This window comes from Hemiscyllium ocellatum, chromosome 7 (assembly GCF_020745735.1).
Source record: "Hemiscyllium ocellatum isolate sHemOce1 chromosome 7, sHemOce1.pat.X.cur, whole genome shotgun sequence".
NCBI lineage: Eukaryota > Metazoa > Chordata > Chondrichthyes > Orectolobiformes > Hemiscylliidae > Hemiscyllium > Hemiscyllium ocellatum.
The window spans coordinates 25,596,894-25,613,665 of NC_083407.1; the positions used below are offsets into that span (position 1 = coordinate 25,596,894).

General features: G+C 38.9%; 1 protein-coding gene across 1 annotated transcript; it reads left to right on the forward strand.

Moving 5' to 3' along the window:
• Positions 1-678: 678 nt before the first annotated feature.
• rnd3b (Rho family GTPase 3b) lies at positions 679-14,682 on the forward strand. Its single transcript, XM_060827087.1, has 5 exons — positions 679-1,012; positions 1,313-1,400; positions 9,016-9,125; positions 12,267-12,401; positions 13,456-14,682. The coding sequence occupies exons 1-5, from the start codon at positions 869-871 to the stop codon at positions 13,705-13,707; spliced, it is 729 nt and encodes a 242-aa protein (XP_060683070.1). The 5' UTR covers positions 679-868; the 3' UTR covers positions 13,708-14,682.
• Positions 14,683-16,772: the final 2,090 nt, after the last annotated feature.

Genomic DNA, 16,772 nt, shown 5'->3' on the forward strand with positions numbered 1-16,772 from the left:
AGCGGGTGGGACTTAAACCCAGGTCTCCTGGCTCAGAAATAGGGACACTACCGCGGCACGAACAAGATGTGTTCGGAACTGAACCAGAGCAGAAACATTTGATCTCTGAACGGGTTGAGAGTAGGACAGAAATGGTAACATGTGGAATCCGTGAAGTTGCTCGTTTGGATCGCAACGGGGAAAGAAAGGGGAAATTCTCTGGTTGCAACATTCAGTTGGTTATGGGTAGATGACCCTTTTTCGCTGCACTGAGCGGCACCGGATCAATGAACTGGAACAAGAGCCGGCAGCAGACCGCCGGATTCTGGGCATAGTGGCTCCCCCGATTGACAAGTAAGGCAGCCAATGGTAACGCGCTAGTGTTGCGTCACAATCCCACCTTGAGCCAATCGGCGTTGGGGAAAGCCGGCAGGGACCCGCGTCTTCTCAATGGGGTGAGCGAGGGCCCAATCAGCGGCGGGGAGAGGCGGGATTGATCGGTGCCGTACATTGAGAGGGTTGTAGTTCGGAGCTTCACTCTGGGAATAGAGGAGGCTGTGCTTCTGGACTACAAATACCAGCCTGCTTCCAGCTCCGCCCTCAGCCTGTGTTACTGAACGGGGCTGGCCCAGAGGTCCCCACAGACTTGGAGATGTTATATTAGGAGGTGCACGAACCCAAAGCTGCAGCAGTTGTGGTTGGTGCTTTCAGTGTGCTGGAGGAGGGCAGATAGGTAGATATAAGGCGCAAGGTTCCTCCGCTTTCCGGCCAGAGAAAGTCAGCAGCGCTCCTACCATCACCTTCTACCTTTAACCGGCTGTTGGTCGCCAGCGTTTTGCAAGCCGGCGAAATTTGTTTTTTTTTAAACCCTCACTCCAAATCCACGTCAATGAAGGAAAGAAGGCCAAGTCAAAAGCTTGCTAAAAACGCAATGGATAATCAAACCGTGAAATGTAAAATAGTTGTGGTGGGAGATAGTCAATGTGGAAAAACCGCTCTGCTGCACGTTTTTGCGAAAGATTGTTTCCCGGAGGTATGTTGCTGTATCTGATTGAGTGCCTGTGTGAAATGATTTATGCTCATTTTGAGTTAAGGTTTTTCCAAGAATCCGACGCGTTTTTAATTCTGTCATTTTTAACGAATTTTTAACATATATCCCCTAATCAACTTTACGGCTGCGATTCGTTTTACTCGATTTAATAACTTTTCTGTTACTCTTCACAACGAATGTTACACGTGCGATTGTTTTAAATACTTGCTCGTTTTGCGTCTTGCGTTCTTTCGCCATCCGTTTTCAAAATGTTTTAGTGTATTTTACTTTCTTTGTGCCCAGAGCTATGTGCCCACTGTCTTCGAGAATTACACAGCCAGCTTTGAAATTGAAACACAAAGGATAGAGTTGAGTCTCTGGGATACTTCAGGTAAGGAACATCTGACATCCAGGAACTGTAGTGAACCCAGGCCAGCGTGTTAAACACCTTCCAGAGATTTCAGCCGCGATTCTTTCATCGAGCCGTAACCGGTTCAGTAACCTGTCTGTTCACATTCAAGGGAGCAGTGGTCTTTTATTCCCGGTCCAATGGGTAACTGGTATTCCACGTAGACTTTTATTTTGACCAAGGGCTGAACAACTGGGGCTGATTTTAGTACCTGGTGGGGTTTATGCAGCTGAGACACGGATAGTTTAATCGAATTCTCTCGGCATTCCAGGTGTAAAGGCAGGTTGGTCTAACAATGCTTTCTAACGATGAGGATCTTAAAAATAGGTGGCCCGCCGAGAGATAGGAGTGTTCCTCCTGCCTGGCGCGCTGCTGCAGTTGTCTGGGTTTCCATTGAAAAGCATTGAGATCAGGGAATGTGCATTCCTTTCGGTTTTCTGGTTCAATCGGGAAGCATTTAGAGGCACAGCGGGAGGGGAGGGCTAAATTGGGAAGATGCCAGTTTCTTACTCCCCTGGAGGTTTCCTTTTTGTAGCGAAAAAAAAAGCCGTATACTTGGAATATAAAGAGAGATGGATTTTTCCATGCAAGAATTTAATTTCACCTCAAGTCACGGAAAACATTAATTCACCGCAGCCCGTTCACGCGCTCATTATTTACAGATTATACTGATGGTAAAATCCCCCCCGAGTGGGCGTATTTCGTGCAAGGATTATGTTGCAGTTTCGAAGTATTCGGGAAGCGCTCATAGTGCGATGGTCCCAAATTCTTCATCCAGAATTTGCGGGCATTCGTGTTGTTTTGTAAGGGGGGCCGCATCAAAGCGCTGAGGCGAATTGAACACAAGGGAGTTTGATTGCTTACAGACTCCTGTGCCCATTTAACTATTCTTTTTAAATGGTTTTCATCTCCGTGATCCAACAGCGCTGGAATGTTTCCTTTCCAGATTGGTATGTCAGGAATTGTGTTGACGAGCCATCAAGAACTGCTCGCAGCTCAAACCCAAGTAGGCGGCTGAGAGACAATGTCGCCCCCTGTAAAGATCAGTCGCTATTTGTATTCTCTCTCTGCTTGTTCTCTCCACAATGTCGTTCTACACAGAAGGGAGGTGTTTAATGACTCCACAATTTACACAATCCTTCATATTTGCTATCCTAAAGTCAAAACCCGAATTGTATGCAATATGATTTGTTAATTTGGACAGGAATGAAATTCCTCCTAATCCTATTTCTTAATTCTGCCACTGTATGAACCCATCATAATCAAATTCATTATGCAATACCCGATTCCTTTTGGGTAAGGTGATCTTAATTTTGAAATTATGCCTATCATTAGGTTCTGATATCAAAATTCATGCAGTAGGTTTACATTCTATTGGAAGAGCAAGTAGACTAATATATATATAGAAATTAAAAAAAACACAGTCAGTTTTAATGTTTATCTGATTAGCTAGCTGTTCATCTGTTTCCTCTCGGTTAGGTGCCGTAACAACTAACAATGTGGAGAGTAGTCAGAGAGGGTTTGGTTTCAAAAATGTTTTGAGGTACCCTGGACTGGGCACTCAGATTTTATTGTAATAAAGTATGAAAATTAATATGTGCTTAGATTATTCTTCTCTGTTGGATTATTACTAAAATAGAAAGAAAAACAGAAATTGCTGGAAAAGCTCAGCAGGTCTGGGAGCATCTATGGAGAGAGAGAGGTTCTGAGGATGGGTCACTCGACCTGAAATGTTAATGCTGATTTCTCTCTACAGATGCTGAATTTTTTTCCAGTAATTTCTGTTTCTTTTTCTGATTTACAGCATCAGCAGTTCTTTTGGTTTTTACTTTTTTAAAATAGGGCAGATATTGTGTGTTAATATACCTGTCTAAAACTGATTTTAAAAATTAGCTCTGAAGGTGATACTTCACTTCAAGAAGTGATGTACTGGGAATATGAATGACTTGGATATGTGATAATTTGAGTGTTGTTCCAGATAATACTTGGCTCATTTCTCCTGCTCCACAGCACTGACCATCATGGGCCAGTTAATTTCCTGCCCCTCTTAGGAAATTTAATGACCCAGCACAGTTATGTAGTTTAAAACACATTAAACATCTCCTACTGAAACAAAGCAAAAGCTTTCAAACAACTTATGAAACCATGGATGATGATTATTGTTGGGGCCCTTGCTTTCTAATACCAAAGTGATGGCTTTACTCAGCGGTCAGAACTCCCCAAGACAACAAGATTTCTACATTTGTCATTCCCTAATTCAAAGGAGCACTGACATTGGATTCTGCGATGTGTCATTGAAGTCTGAGATCCAGCAGTGATCATGAAGTTGGTCTGTCCTTTGTTAAATGGGCTCATTTGTGTAAATACACACACTACAATTCATGGTTTGAGAATAAACCACTCAAAACACGGCCGGATTGTTTTTAAAGCTTGTAATTAAATTGTATTTGTTTAGAAATTGTACAACCTCATGACAATGAAGACATATCAGTTTCTGGGGGGGGGGGGTTTGGGAATATTGTTTAATGTGGTATGTGAATTGACTCATTTCTAATGTGGTTGTGCAAAAATTGACAATAAATAATTCCATTACAAGATTCTTGAGCTGCTAAAATGACTAACTTGTTATTTATTGCAGATATAGTGCTATAATTTAACATTAGATGACAGTTTTATTCTTGGAAATTAGGATACAACTACAGATTTACTGACAATATTTGTACAGAAGTCTACATTTTTCATGCTGGAAAATTGCAGAAAAATTCTCAATGTTCGTGCCTAAAATTGTGTGAACATGAATCATGCAGAATAAGTTATTGAGGTGATTTTGCAAAACTCAAATGTAATCCAGCAACTCTAATTGTTGTCCTTTTTGGCTATGAATATAATGTTTTTGGAAACTATTCCAGAGTAACTTTGACCGGATGGTCAAAATATATAATGAGCTAGGCCTAGCATTTTTGAAACTGATCCTCTGGCTAGATTTTGGAATTTATGTATAAACTCTTGGACCCTATGCAGTTCATTGAGTATGAAGAGCATACAGTTTACTGGCAGCAGCTAATTATTTTTGGAACAGAAGTTCAAACTTTTTTTTGCATGTAGAAATAAACCTTTAACTTGCAGACAGATGCAGTTGTTTGATCACTTATCTTGTCTCACTGTCCAAATCAATATTCTCTTATCCACTATTCTGGCAGTAAGATCTTTAAAAAAACACGAGCCGTATCCTATCTTGAAATAGTGTGACTGCTGTGTGGATGGTGGGGTCTGCTGCAGATTCTTTGATCTTCAGTACTTTGAAGCAATTAGCCAGTGTGTACATGATAAGACATTAGAATGTCAACTGCTTAAATTAGTAGTTTTGTCATTGTAAATGGATCACTCTTAAATGGTGTGCATAATGCCTTGATGGTTGTAAGGTAGCTTGGAAGCCCTTCTACCTGATGATTTTATGGCTGCATTATAATGTTAATCACTATTGGTTCTGAATTTTCTGCTGTAATATTTTAGTGCTTTGCAAGTACAACGTGGAACAGGAACAGATGTTCACGCATTTGCCACACCCAAATTGCAGCTCCAGTACTAGTTGTATTTCCTCCAAATAATTATTTCATCTTGGAAGGTTTGCACACTAGTTACACTTAGTTGATGACTGAACACAATTTGATAAGCGGCCTCTTGCAACGTTGTTTTGCTCTAAAAATTGAGGAACTCTTATACAATGTGTTAGTATGAATTTAATATGTTGCAGCTGAAGTGTAAGCCTTAAGAAAAAAGTTCAGTTGTATTCTGGCAGAAAATGTGGTATGCCCCTATTTCAGTGCAGCTGTTGCTGATCTATTGATAACACAGTTTTTGTGTGGGTTGCTAAAACTATACCTTAATTTATTGTGCACCCATGCCCTATGCTGCTCTTCTCTTTCCCCCTCCCCCCAACACCCCACTCACTCTTACATTGATTTATTGTGGTATAGTTGGTTCAACTTCAAATGATCAGTTCTAAAGTTTTATATTCTTTTTCTTCAACTCATTGCATACTGCTTAGCCATTTGTAGACATAATTCTCAGCTTGAATTAAATCTTGAAAATTGGTCCTTGTGTCTTCACATGCAAGTGGGAGGAGATTTTTTGAACTATTTTCACTGAAGTTCCAGGTGAGAACTTGAAGCTTCCAATTATGATACATCACATTAGAGAACTCAACTGCTACACTGTAGTTGCATATTATCATGTTTACACAAGAGTTCCCTAAATCTAAATTCTTTTGATCATCCGTGATGAATTTTTCACCTCCACCCCAATTCCCAGTTTAGTTTTAAGAACTACATAAGCATTATTCAGTTCCTTCAGACCTGTAATTTGATTGAATTCTACAAAGCAGACTTCTTACTTGGGCAAATAAGTTGCTTTTCATTGATTTGAACTTCAGAAGTGCCCTATTATCGGGCTACAAGAGTTTGCTTGAAGCTTCAAGATAACAAAAGAACTTGTAAAGTATTAGTGCAATCTGGTGTTACTTGGACTCTTGAGTGCCTATTTTTTTTCTTGCTAAAGGCATTTACAGCAGCCATGTGAATCTGTGTTAAATGCTATTCTCAGGTGATTAGTACGAAAGATCAGGCAATATTTTCATTGTATCATTTAATTTCACAGGGGAACATCTGTGAAGCATTGAAGTAAATTAGCTTTTGCTTCACTGGGGAAATTCTAATTGGGCCACATAACCAGCTGGAAGGATTGCATTAATTACTAAAGGAAAAAAAATGACTTGTGAAGCATATTTAAACACTGAACTAGACAGGGTAATGCAACAATAATGAAAAATGAGATCTCTTGGTGTACTCTTATTTTTTTAAAAAGAATGAGTTTTTTTTTTAAGAAATGTTAATGCCATTTAAAATTAGTTGATTGACACCTGAGTGCTTCCACCGATTACCACCATATCAGAACTGTGTACTCATCAAAACTAATATTTGTTAGTGTCTGTTTAGGAACTCCAATTGAAAATGGGTAAGAATTATGATGTGTGAGAAACTAGTGAAATGCCAAAAAGTCAAAGTAAAGTTCATTCCTTTCTGGACATTGAAATAGATTTACAGATGGGACTTTTCAGTTCAGCAGCCCACACCTCTGGTTTGAGCTGTCAACTTCAGTGTTGGAGATTCTCATGGTCTTTGACCATTTATTTCCTAGTGGTTGACATTCTATCTACGGAATGTGCTTATCTTTTTCAACTGCTCAAGTTGCAGCACACCAGTACAATAGAAGCTCAAATCTGATTAACATCTCTGTAGTCTTTAAAGAATTAATGAGACTGAACTTTAAAATATATTGAACTATTTGTTTATTACAGATCCTCAGTTCGATGTGATTGGACATTAAGTCTAAATTATGACGCAAGAAGCAAGGGTATTGACAAGAAACAAATGGGTTTTGTGGGGTGGGCTAATTCCCACAAGGTAAATCAGTCAGGCAGTCCAATCAATGTTAATAACATGATTCCCATTTTAAGCCCATTACGTTCCAGTGATCCTTCATGCTGGCCTCTTGTTAATCTTGCAGAGCTTGACTTCAGTGATTTTTAACCTTTTTCATCCTTTGCCCACACCCTGTGTTACAATAGATAATGAAAGAACTGAGTGCAGTATTACCAATGTCCTTGTTTATCAGAAATTCATTTTACTGACAGAAAGATGAAATATCTTCAGCCATGTCATGAAATTCAGCCTTGGACATAAAACTATTCCAGCACAGCATTTTCACAAGTTGCCCAAAATTCAGAGCTGTAACCTTATTTAATGGAAATAAAGCTAGAATCAAATTTCCAAACTCCATTGTCATGTAAAGAAGTAAATATCTGATCTAATGAATGAACAGAAATAGCAGTGTTGGACTAGAGAAAAACTGAGTGTTGAGGGTTGTTGATGTGTTTATTGTTGATAAAGAACTGGGATGCTGGAAATCGGGAAAGAAATTGCTGGGAAAGCTCAGCAGGTCTGGCAGCATCTGTTCAGAACATTAACTAATTTCTCTTCACAAGGGTTACTGGACTCGAAACGTTAACTGATTTCTCTTCACAAATTCTGCCAGACCTGCTGAGCTTTTCCAGCAATTTGTTTATTAAGGATAGTAAGTTTGACCATCTTCATCAATTTTAAGGACCATGTGGAGCAAGTGTGCATATCCTGCTGTAAGATGACAACTTTGATACTTGCCTTAAAATAGCATGCAAAGCAGTTGCTTTTAGATGTCGTTTTGAAGTCTTTTTAATTGCTGAAATACCCCATCTGTATAATGATGCTGGTGCAAAAAATAGGTTGTAAAGGGTTTCAGCAAAGTTGAGTCCCCTGTACCTATTTTAATCAAGTTACTCGTGCTGCCAAGGTTTACAGTACAATCCTCTTCACTTATAAATCTTGATGTAATGAGGAATTTGTGGCAAACTACAATTACAATGGCCTTCTGTGCAAAAATAATCTATTGTGTGCTACTGTGATTCTAGTTTGCACAGTATCTGAACCAAGAGAAAACTGTCTTTATATTATGTCTTGTGTGCGCAGATGGAGAGAGCAGTTATGGAGTGGGATGGGTTGTGAGAATGTGATTTACTTGCTAGACAGCTCTTAACTTTCAGCCGAAATTGGATGAAAATATCAGTGGTAATGTTCTTGCCACTGAACCTCAATCCATTCCATTCGAGATTTCAATGTACAATCTGGGCTGACATTTCAGTGCAGTGTTGGCACTGTCAGAAGTGAATGAAGCCATGCTATTGGCAGTCACTCACTCACATTTGTGCAACATCCTTTGAATGTAGAAAGGTGTCCAAGAGGTGAGTGACTGTACCACCAATTGTCCATAGCCTGGTCTAATTAAATTAGTTATCATCTCTGCCTGTGTCAAAAATAGGTTACAAACTCGAGAGGTATTCCTGGACAGTGTGATTGAGATTTCTGACATCAGCAAAAATGCTGCATTTTGGAGAATTGCAATGATCAAGAGGCAGGCAATAGTACAACTGAAGTTGGGCAGCAGCAGGACCCAGTAATTTGTGCTCTACTGTGGAAGAGTTTTGGTTAATTCCAGGGAATGGGCAACCCTAATTTATATTTCAAAAATATTCAATTTCAAAAATATTTCATTTTTGAAGTAAGAGGTCTTTGGAAGTTTGTAAAGATGTGAAAAGTGCTATGTAAATACAAGTACTTCTCCCTATACTGTAGAATCAATAATGCATGTGGTAACACTTGTCTTCAAGTAGCTTAAATTTGGAGGACTGTTTTCAGCATCAATAGTACATTTGAAAATGTGCAGATTTAAATATTCAGAAGGCTCTCATTTCCAATGTTCTTTACGTCTCTTTCCAGACTTGATTCAAATTGCATTCTTCACCTGAGCTGTCTTAGTGTTAAGTTGTTGTGCCTACAATGAATTGCCTGGGGCATTTTATATTTGTAAATGTATGTTAGCGATATTGAGCTGAAGAATGCAAATGATGTGCATGAGACTTTTTTTTGATGTGATATTGTTGTAATATTGTGTTTTGCAAAAAGGTTACTGTACAACTGACATTTTTGATTTATTTTGTATTCAGGATCTCCCTACTACGATAATGTCCGGCCACTTTCCTATCCCGATTCTGATGCTGTTTTGATTTGTTTTGATATAAGTCGGCCAGAGACACTTGACAGTGTACTTAAGAAGGTATGTGCACCACCGATTGTCTTAATACATAATTGAATTGAGATTCACAACACCAATAAATTGACAGAAAAGGATATCGTTTTATTCAATAATGTAGTTGTCATAACCCACAGAGGAACTAATTTCACACTCCTTGACACCTTGTTTACCAAGTGGAGTTGTATCCCAGCGTAGAACAGCTCACCCTCGCTTAAGAATCTTCAGTTAACCATCTTGCCTTCTCCTTATTTTTGATTAGCAAGTTAGTCATGGAGACATGCCTCTCTCTACCCTACTGTTCTTGAATATTATACTGACAGGTTGGAACAGTTTCTGAAAAGCTATTGAGAATATATAGTACTATGTTTTTTATGACATTGCAGCAAATGTGTCCAGTGAAGAAAGTTCTCTCTCGGTAATTTCCACACTGAGCTTCTGACTTGCGGTTTCCAGTGATGTCACACATTTGGGTGTGGATGCCACTCCCTGGAAATGAGTTGACTTCAATGGAACGTGATGATCTAATTGGACTAAAACATTCAAGTTTGCCTTCAAGCTTGCAATTAATGGTTTGGAGGTACAAAATATTGGAATCAAAGCGTTCGATTCTGAAAGAAGGTGAATGTATTGTAAGATTGAGAGCAGACTAAAATTGATCCAAGCAAAAACCAATGGATTTGAAGTCTGCTGCTTCCAATAACCTGAATGAAATTTGAAAGAGGGACTGACTGATAACATGCAGTCAGTGTGTCACGCTCTGAATGCAACAACCTTGTGTTCAGGTTCTTGAGGTAAGAAGGCAGCAGTTTCCATGTTAATAAACATTAGAATAACAGCTTTGTGTACATTTGCTTTAAATTCTTACTGCTGGAGGGGCTCCCAATTGTTTACAGCCTTGAGTACTGCTGTGGACTTTGCCTCATTGCAGCCTGAAATCAGTGGCTGAGTCACTGGGAAGATTTCATGTACATGAGCAAAGCAGTGAACTCGTTACTGAGTAATCTTCAGTATTTGTGTGAAGGCAAATTATGTCAAGGAAATATTTAATAGTCACATCCTAAATGGTATCCAGCATTAGAACAGGGGAGTAGTTGGCTTAAATTTAAGAATTGTTAAAGCTGTGTCAAACTGTAAATTTTTACTGCATAGCATTTCTTTTCATCTTGAATGCTATAATTGGATGTTGATAAGAAATTTCTAAAACTAAAGCCATTGGGGTGGAGGTAGGGGGAACATTGAGAATTAGAGGCCAAAAAAAAGTCATGTTGCAATGTTTGTCCTGCTGTCTTTAAAAAATATTGGCTGGTGGCCTACCTTTCTGTGGACCAGTTTGTTCTGCACCATGTTCTCAAAAATTGTTGATGTTATTACATTTCAAATGAGACAGAACTTTCTCTTTTTTGTTCTAATTCCCCATGATCTGCCCCCACCTCCTTCATACACAATCTTGATATTAATTTGGTAACTTTTTATTTCACCAGCACAATTTCATTTCACGTAGTCATATGTTCTGTTTTTAAATTGGTATTTGTAGGCAACTCGCAGCACAACTACGATCATTAATATGTTAAATCGTGTGAGCCAGATGAGGAGTTGAGCTTAGTTCCTGCTACATTGCCTTAACTCATCCAGCGATCACTTAGTTGTACGAAGTTCAGTAATGCAATGCAAGTGCATTAGAGCTACAACTAGTGCATTTAGGATTCGCACAACGCTGATTTTGTTTAAAATTTGTTTGTTGTTCAGTTGCCAAGGAGAAGTCATAGCTCAATGGCTTAGAATGCAATGTATCCACAGGAGTTAACACTGAATTCAAGTTGTCAAAACACACTTGTAGAATATGGAGTTCTGATCTTATGGGGGCCATTTTATTAATACTAATAATAGTTTCATTTTTTTGCACTTATTCCTTTCTCTTTCAAAGTCACTGTCACAGGCTGAACCAAACTTTGCAACATAAATATTCTATTTGACCCTGGACAGAGTTCTGAGCCCTGTATCCTCTCCACCACATAACCTGTATCTTCACCTTATCCACCCCAGTTCAGTTTTTGCTGAAACCCACATCTGTACTTTCGCTGCCACCAGATTCAACTATTTTGATGCTTTCCCAATTCCTACTCCTCTGTGTTTAAACCTGAATGCAGACAAAAATCTTTTGCCTGTATCTGTGTCTCACTTCTTGGTCATTCCCCACAGCCCACAGATTTGCATTGGTGGATGGATGTCAGTGCCTTGCATTTTAAATTTTTTGTTGAACACAATCCATGGTCATGTCCCTTTCTTCAATTGTAAAAGCCTTGAAATTTACATCAACATTTCTAGTCCTCTCCACCAACCCACAAATTACACTACTTTGTGACTTGTGTTGCTCCCATTGCCTTTATTTCACCAGAAAATATCTGCACTCTTCTTGGCTTTAGGTTTCCAAGTTCCCTCCATTAGCTTCTCTTTCTGTCTCGTTAAAAAGCTCCTTTTTAACATCTTTGATCAAGCTTTTAGTCACCTAATACTTCCTTAGGTTTTATGTCCATTTTTGTATCTATTGGTCAACTCCTATGGCATTCCTTTCAAAATTTTCCTAATTTGAAGACCCATTATTCAAATGCACATTATTGATTGAAACAAATACATAGTTTTGAATTGGGCACTTTATGGAGTACATTTCACGAGCAGTAACAACAGAAAAGTATGATAGATTGTGACTTGTATGACGATTATTTTTCTGTAATTTGCAAGCAGCTAGTAAGCAATCTAAAAATGATAAATATCTCAAGTGCATTGTTCATTCAACTGCATATTGTACACATTTTGTGGAGAACAATTCAATGCAAATTGACATCTGACTTGACCACAAGGCCCTTCTTGGTACTCAGGCCCTGTCTGTGTTTGAGTGATATTGCAATGATGAGCTTTTGTGCTTTGTTCCTGATCACTGAGCCAAACTATTGATATCATCTGCAATTAACTACTTTTTTATGCACTTGGAGAGTATTCAAAGTGTTAACATTCCACCTCTTGCCTTCACTTGTTAAATAATGATGAATAGTTCTTTGTTTAATGTTTCCCTGAAATGCATGCTGCAACCTCAAACAGTGACTTTGAAAAGAACTGGACTTTAATTTCACCTGTGCTTCATTATCCTGCTTCCTGTCTTTTCAGTGGAAAGGTGAGATCCAAGAATTCTGCCCAAACACAAAAACCTTGTTAGTTGGCTGCAAATCTGATCTGCGGACAGACCTGACAACATTAGTGGAACTGTCCAGTCACCGACAAAATCCTGTGTCCTATGATCAGGTAAGAGTTGAGAGCACGGTGATCCCAGAATCTTTAATGCATTTAATTAATAAAGTTAAAGTGCTTTGGTCCTGGTGTAGTTAGCAGCACTGATGCTACTATCAATCCCAAAGCAAGTCATAGTATTGGAAGTAAATTGAAGTGCTTCAGTTGTCTACCATTCCACTTCTAGCCCTGCTACCTGCCAAAGTTGCACATGATACTGAGGCAATAATTATGTAAACACTACCTATCAATGGCTGTGCAGCTGTCTTTTTTTGTCCATTTGTGTGGTTTGTGATAATGGCGAAATGCATATGTAATGTGATAAAGGGGGATAGCTACAAATAAGATCCCGTGTGCCAAATAAATAAACCTTTTTCTGACAAAGTTATACCTCAGGCATTCTGTGAATTGACCAGCAGTAACCTTTCTGCACACTAATCAGCTTGAAATCTCAAAATTCTCGCAACAGACTATTCGCAATGTTTAAAGTTTTGAATCACACCCTGATTAGGGTTCAGTATTGTCCTTGTTATATGAAGGGCTGATTTATGAATGAGGAATATCAAACAGCACCATCAGTTATAACACACAATTATTTTGCAATGTGAAGGCACATGGGAATGACGCATGATGCCACATTGTTGTCCATTGGCAATTTTAGAATTTATATGTTGTGCAGATATTTAAATATGAACACATCTCATTAAATTTGAATGTTAACTTACAACACTACAGCAAGGTCATGACCATAGTAACCACATTTTCCTGGCTCCCATGTTAGCTGGTATTGCTAATTGTGTTCTCTTTTCATACTATGTCCCTATCCTTGAAATCAGCTGCTATCACCCCTCCCCTCAAAAATAGACAACTGACTTTCTGTCATCACGAATAATTATTCCATCTAAAATCTGCATCAGCAAATTGACTGTATGCTCTTTTTCTGTTGAGAAGGTTGATTGCCAACTGACTACATTGATTATTCAAGATTCCCCTATGATTGTAGTTTTAAATGCAATGATGTCCAATGTACCGCTTGAGAACATTATTAAATCACAATCTGTCTTTTCAGGGTACAAACATGGCCAAGCAGATTGGAGCAGCAACATATATAGAATGCTCTTCACTGTCATCCGAGAACAGCGTAAGGGACATTTTTCATGTGGCAACGCTAGCTTGCGTAAACAAGCCAAACAAAAACGTCAAACGTAACCAATCAAAACGAGCCACAAAAAGGATTTCACATGTCCCCAGCAGACCAGAACTATCCACAGTGTCCCCAGATTTGCGAAAGGACAAGGCTCGAAGTTGCACTGTGATGTGAGGATGGTGAGGTTGGGAGAGCAGATGGACACAGTCAGATGAAATTATAATGATGTGGAATGAAAGGCTTTTTTGACAGAAAAGGAAAGGACCACATGCAGTGCACAGCATCATTTACATACCAATGTGTCTCAAATAGCCTTTTGAAAAGATATCCTCCACCTTTTTATGAGTGGGACCCTGGGGTTCACCAAGTGGAATGATCTGAAAGAAAGATGGATGTAGATGCTGTCATCGGAATTTGAGAGAGTGATAATCTTTTGAATCCCTGGAAGTCGTAGAGAGATGCTGAGTAAAAAGACTTGAGAGGGCCACATACCAGAAATAGTCACAAGAGCTTGTTGGGTGGGGGAGGATGAGAAAGAAAAAACACAGCAAGTAAAATAACAATTTTATACTTCATTCTTTCAAGGATGCTGTATTGATAATGACTTATGGTGGGGGCAATATTGTCCTAAATAATATTGAACATATAATGGGCGCTTAGTTGCACTTTGTCCATCATCACAGCAAAAAGTAAGGTCACTCCATCGAACACCACTGAACAATTGGTTTCCTCACTAAACAGTGCTTTGATTGGTGCATCATGATGCTTTAGGGTGGTATATAATGGCTGGCAAAGGCTTCTCTGTATTAGGTATTGTAAACTTAAATTATAAAATGTTTTCAAACTGTAGACGTCTTACAATTTCTTTTGAATGTTGAAACTCGTAAGTCCATTCAAATGTTTTTGGCAGTATTTATTGAAGTATAGTATTTTTTTCCTTGGAAAGTGTAATCCAGTATTGATGTAAATTATTGCAATAATTCTTTGTTTTTAAAAACCACCAGTTAGAATTATTCAAGCTGTTTATAATGAGCAGACTCTTCTTTACCCGATCACTAAACTGTATTTTTAATCTGAGCTTATTATAGCTTATGATTTATTACAAAGAATACTTATTTCTTTGCCAAATAAAAAAAAACTCTGATCACAGTTTTGTTTAGTTTTTCATCTGTGCGTATAATATGTTGCTTATGGAAGCCAGGACGTTGGGTGTCTTCAAGGCAGAGATTGATAAATTCTTGATCTCGCAAGCAATTCAGGGCTATGGGGAGAGTGCGGGTAAGTGGAATTGAAACGCCCACCAGCCATAATTGAATGGCAGAGTGGACTTGATGGGCCGAATTGCCTTGCTTCCACTCCTATGTCTTATGGAAACAAAAATAGGTTGAAATTAAGCAGGGTTTACCGTAAGGAGACAATAGACCGGATTAGATTACTTAGTGTGGAAACAGGCTCTTTGGCTCAACAAGTCCACACCGACCCACCCCACTACGAGCAATTTAGCATGGCCAATTCACCTAGCCTGCACATTTTTTGTTTTGGACTGTGGGAGGAAGCCAGAGCAGACGTGGGGAGAATGTGCAAACTCCACACAAACAATTCCTGAGACAGGAATTGAACCCAGGTCTCTGGTGCTGAGGTAGCAGTGCTAACCACTGTGCCACCATGCTGCCCCACAAGTTGGGTATGTTCTTGTGAGAGCAGAACAATGAGTATTTGGAGTTTGAATAATCATGTTTAAAGTTTATGAAGATCTTTGCTAAAGAAAATAAGGACAGGTTGGTTCCAGAGCCAGGAAGGTCGATAACTAAGGAACAACTATATATGATCATTCACAAAGGAAGCAAAAGCATAACGAATTTTTTTTTTGTCAGGGCAATTGGATAGATTGAAGTGTAAGCAATTGCAGAACTATGTGAAGACATCAGCGAATGAGACAAGTCAGTTTAGATTTTAAAAAGCCAGCTCTGGATTCTTGTGATTGTAGACTTCAAGCTCATTTTGTCCCAGTCTGCCAAAATACTAACTCCTAGTCTCTTCCTTAGTGACTGGGTCGCGGGGAGGAGAAAAAATATCAGACTATTAGATGAGAGGGCTCAATGGAAGAGCTCTGACTGCAGCATTCTCCCAGTTGTTCACTAAAGTGACAAGTCCAGCTCCTCCTCCGCTGAAGAAAGATTCATATCTGCATGTTTCAAAATTCTGGATCTACATGCTGCTCCCTTCCAAATGTATGTACTCAACACTCCCTAACCAAACACTGCTACACCTCTTAGCAGAAAACAGAGGCCAGTTAAAATACCCTATACAACCCCTCCGTTTGTTTTTGCTCTCATGATCTGTCATCGATGCTGTGATGAATGTTTATCTTAGTGGGGTACTTGTACCTGATGAGGGGATCCTTGTTTCCTCCTGTACCATCAAAATTAGACTTACTGAATGATTCGACAGACTTTTAATACAACACCTGTTATTTATGTATGTTACAACCATAAGTAATGTCTGGCATAATACTGAGCAATTTAGATACAAAGTGGAGCAGATTTCTTCTAGTTTATCATAATGTAAGTTGCCCCAGTATAAATGACTGAGAACCTTTAGACCATGAGGTCACATGCCTTGATCCTGTGATATGAGTATATCTTTTCAAGGTGTATTGCATGATAATTGAGAGTTAGAGTATTTCATACTGCTTTGCAGCCAATGAAATATGTTTTAAGGTGCAGTCACTAATGTAGAAAACATAGCTGTTCATCATTGTGTACACCAAATATCAATGTGACACTGATGAGTAATTGTCTCTTGTGGTGTTGCCTTAAAGATAAATATTTGTATAGACACCAAATATAACTAACTTCCTCTTTGAGATAGTGACATGATCTCATATGTCTACCTCACAGAATGGACAGGGCTTTCTTTGCTTTACTTTTGCATCTGAATAACAATATCACCAAAAGTGCTGCACTTCCTCAGTTCTGCACTGAAGTGTTAGCATAGATTTTGCTGCTCTCTGCAATGGGATTGGTCAGGTTTTAGTAAGTAAGCAGGTGCCCTTTTAAAAACAGAGACACCCAATTATGTCATCAATGTGTGACTAATCTTGACCCTCATGAACATCTCCTTCACTGGGGGAGGAAGTGAACGTCATAAAAGGGTACTTCAGTTTTACAAGACATTTGTGAGACAACATCTGAAATGCTGTGTGTACGTTTGGTCTCCTCATTTAAGGAAGAATGTAT

Coding starts and splice junctions, on each gene's coding strand:
- rnd3b (XM_060827087.1), top strand. CDS start 869: ATGAAGGAAAGAAGGCCAAGTCAAAAGCTTGCTAAAAACGCAATGGAT. Junction 1,401..9,015: donor GAGTCTCTGGGATACTTCAG/GTAAGGAACATC, acceptor TTTTGTATTCAG/GATCTCCCTACTACGATAAT. Junction 12,402..13,455: donor ATCCTGTGTCCTATGATCAG/GTAAGAGTTGAG, acceptor CTGTCTTTTCAG/GGTACAAACATGGCCAAGCA.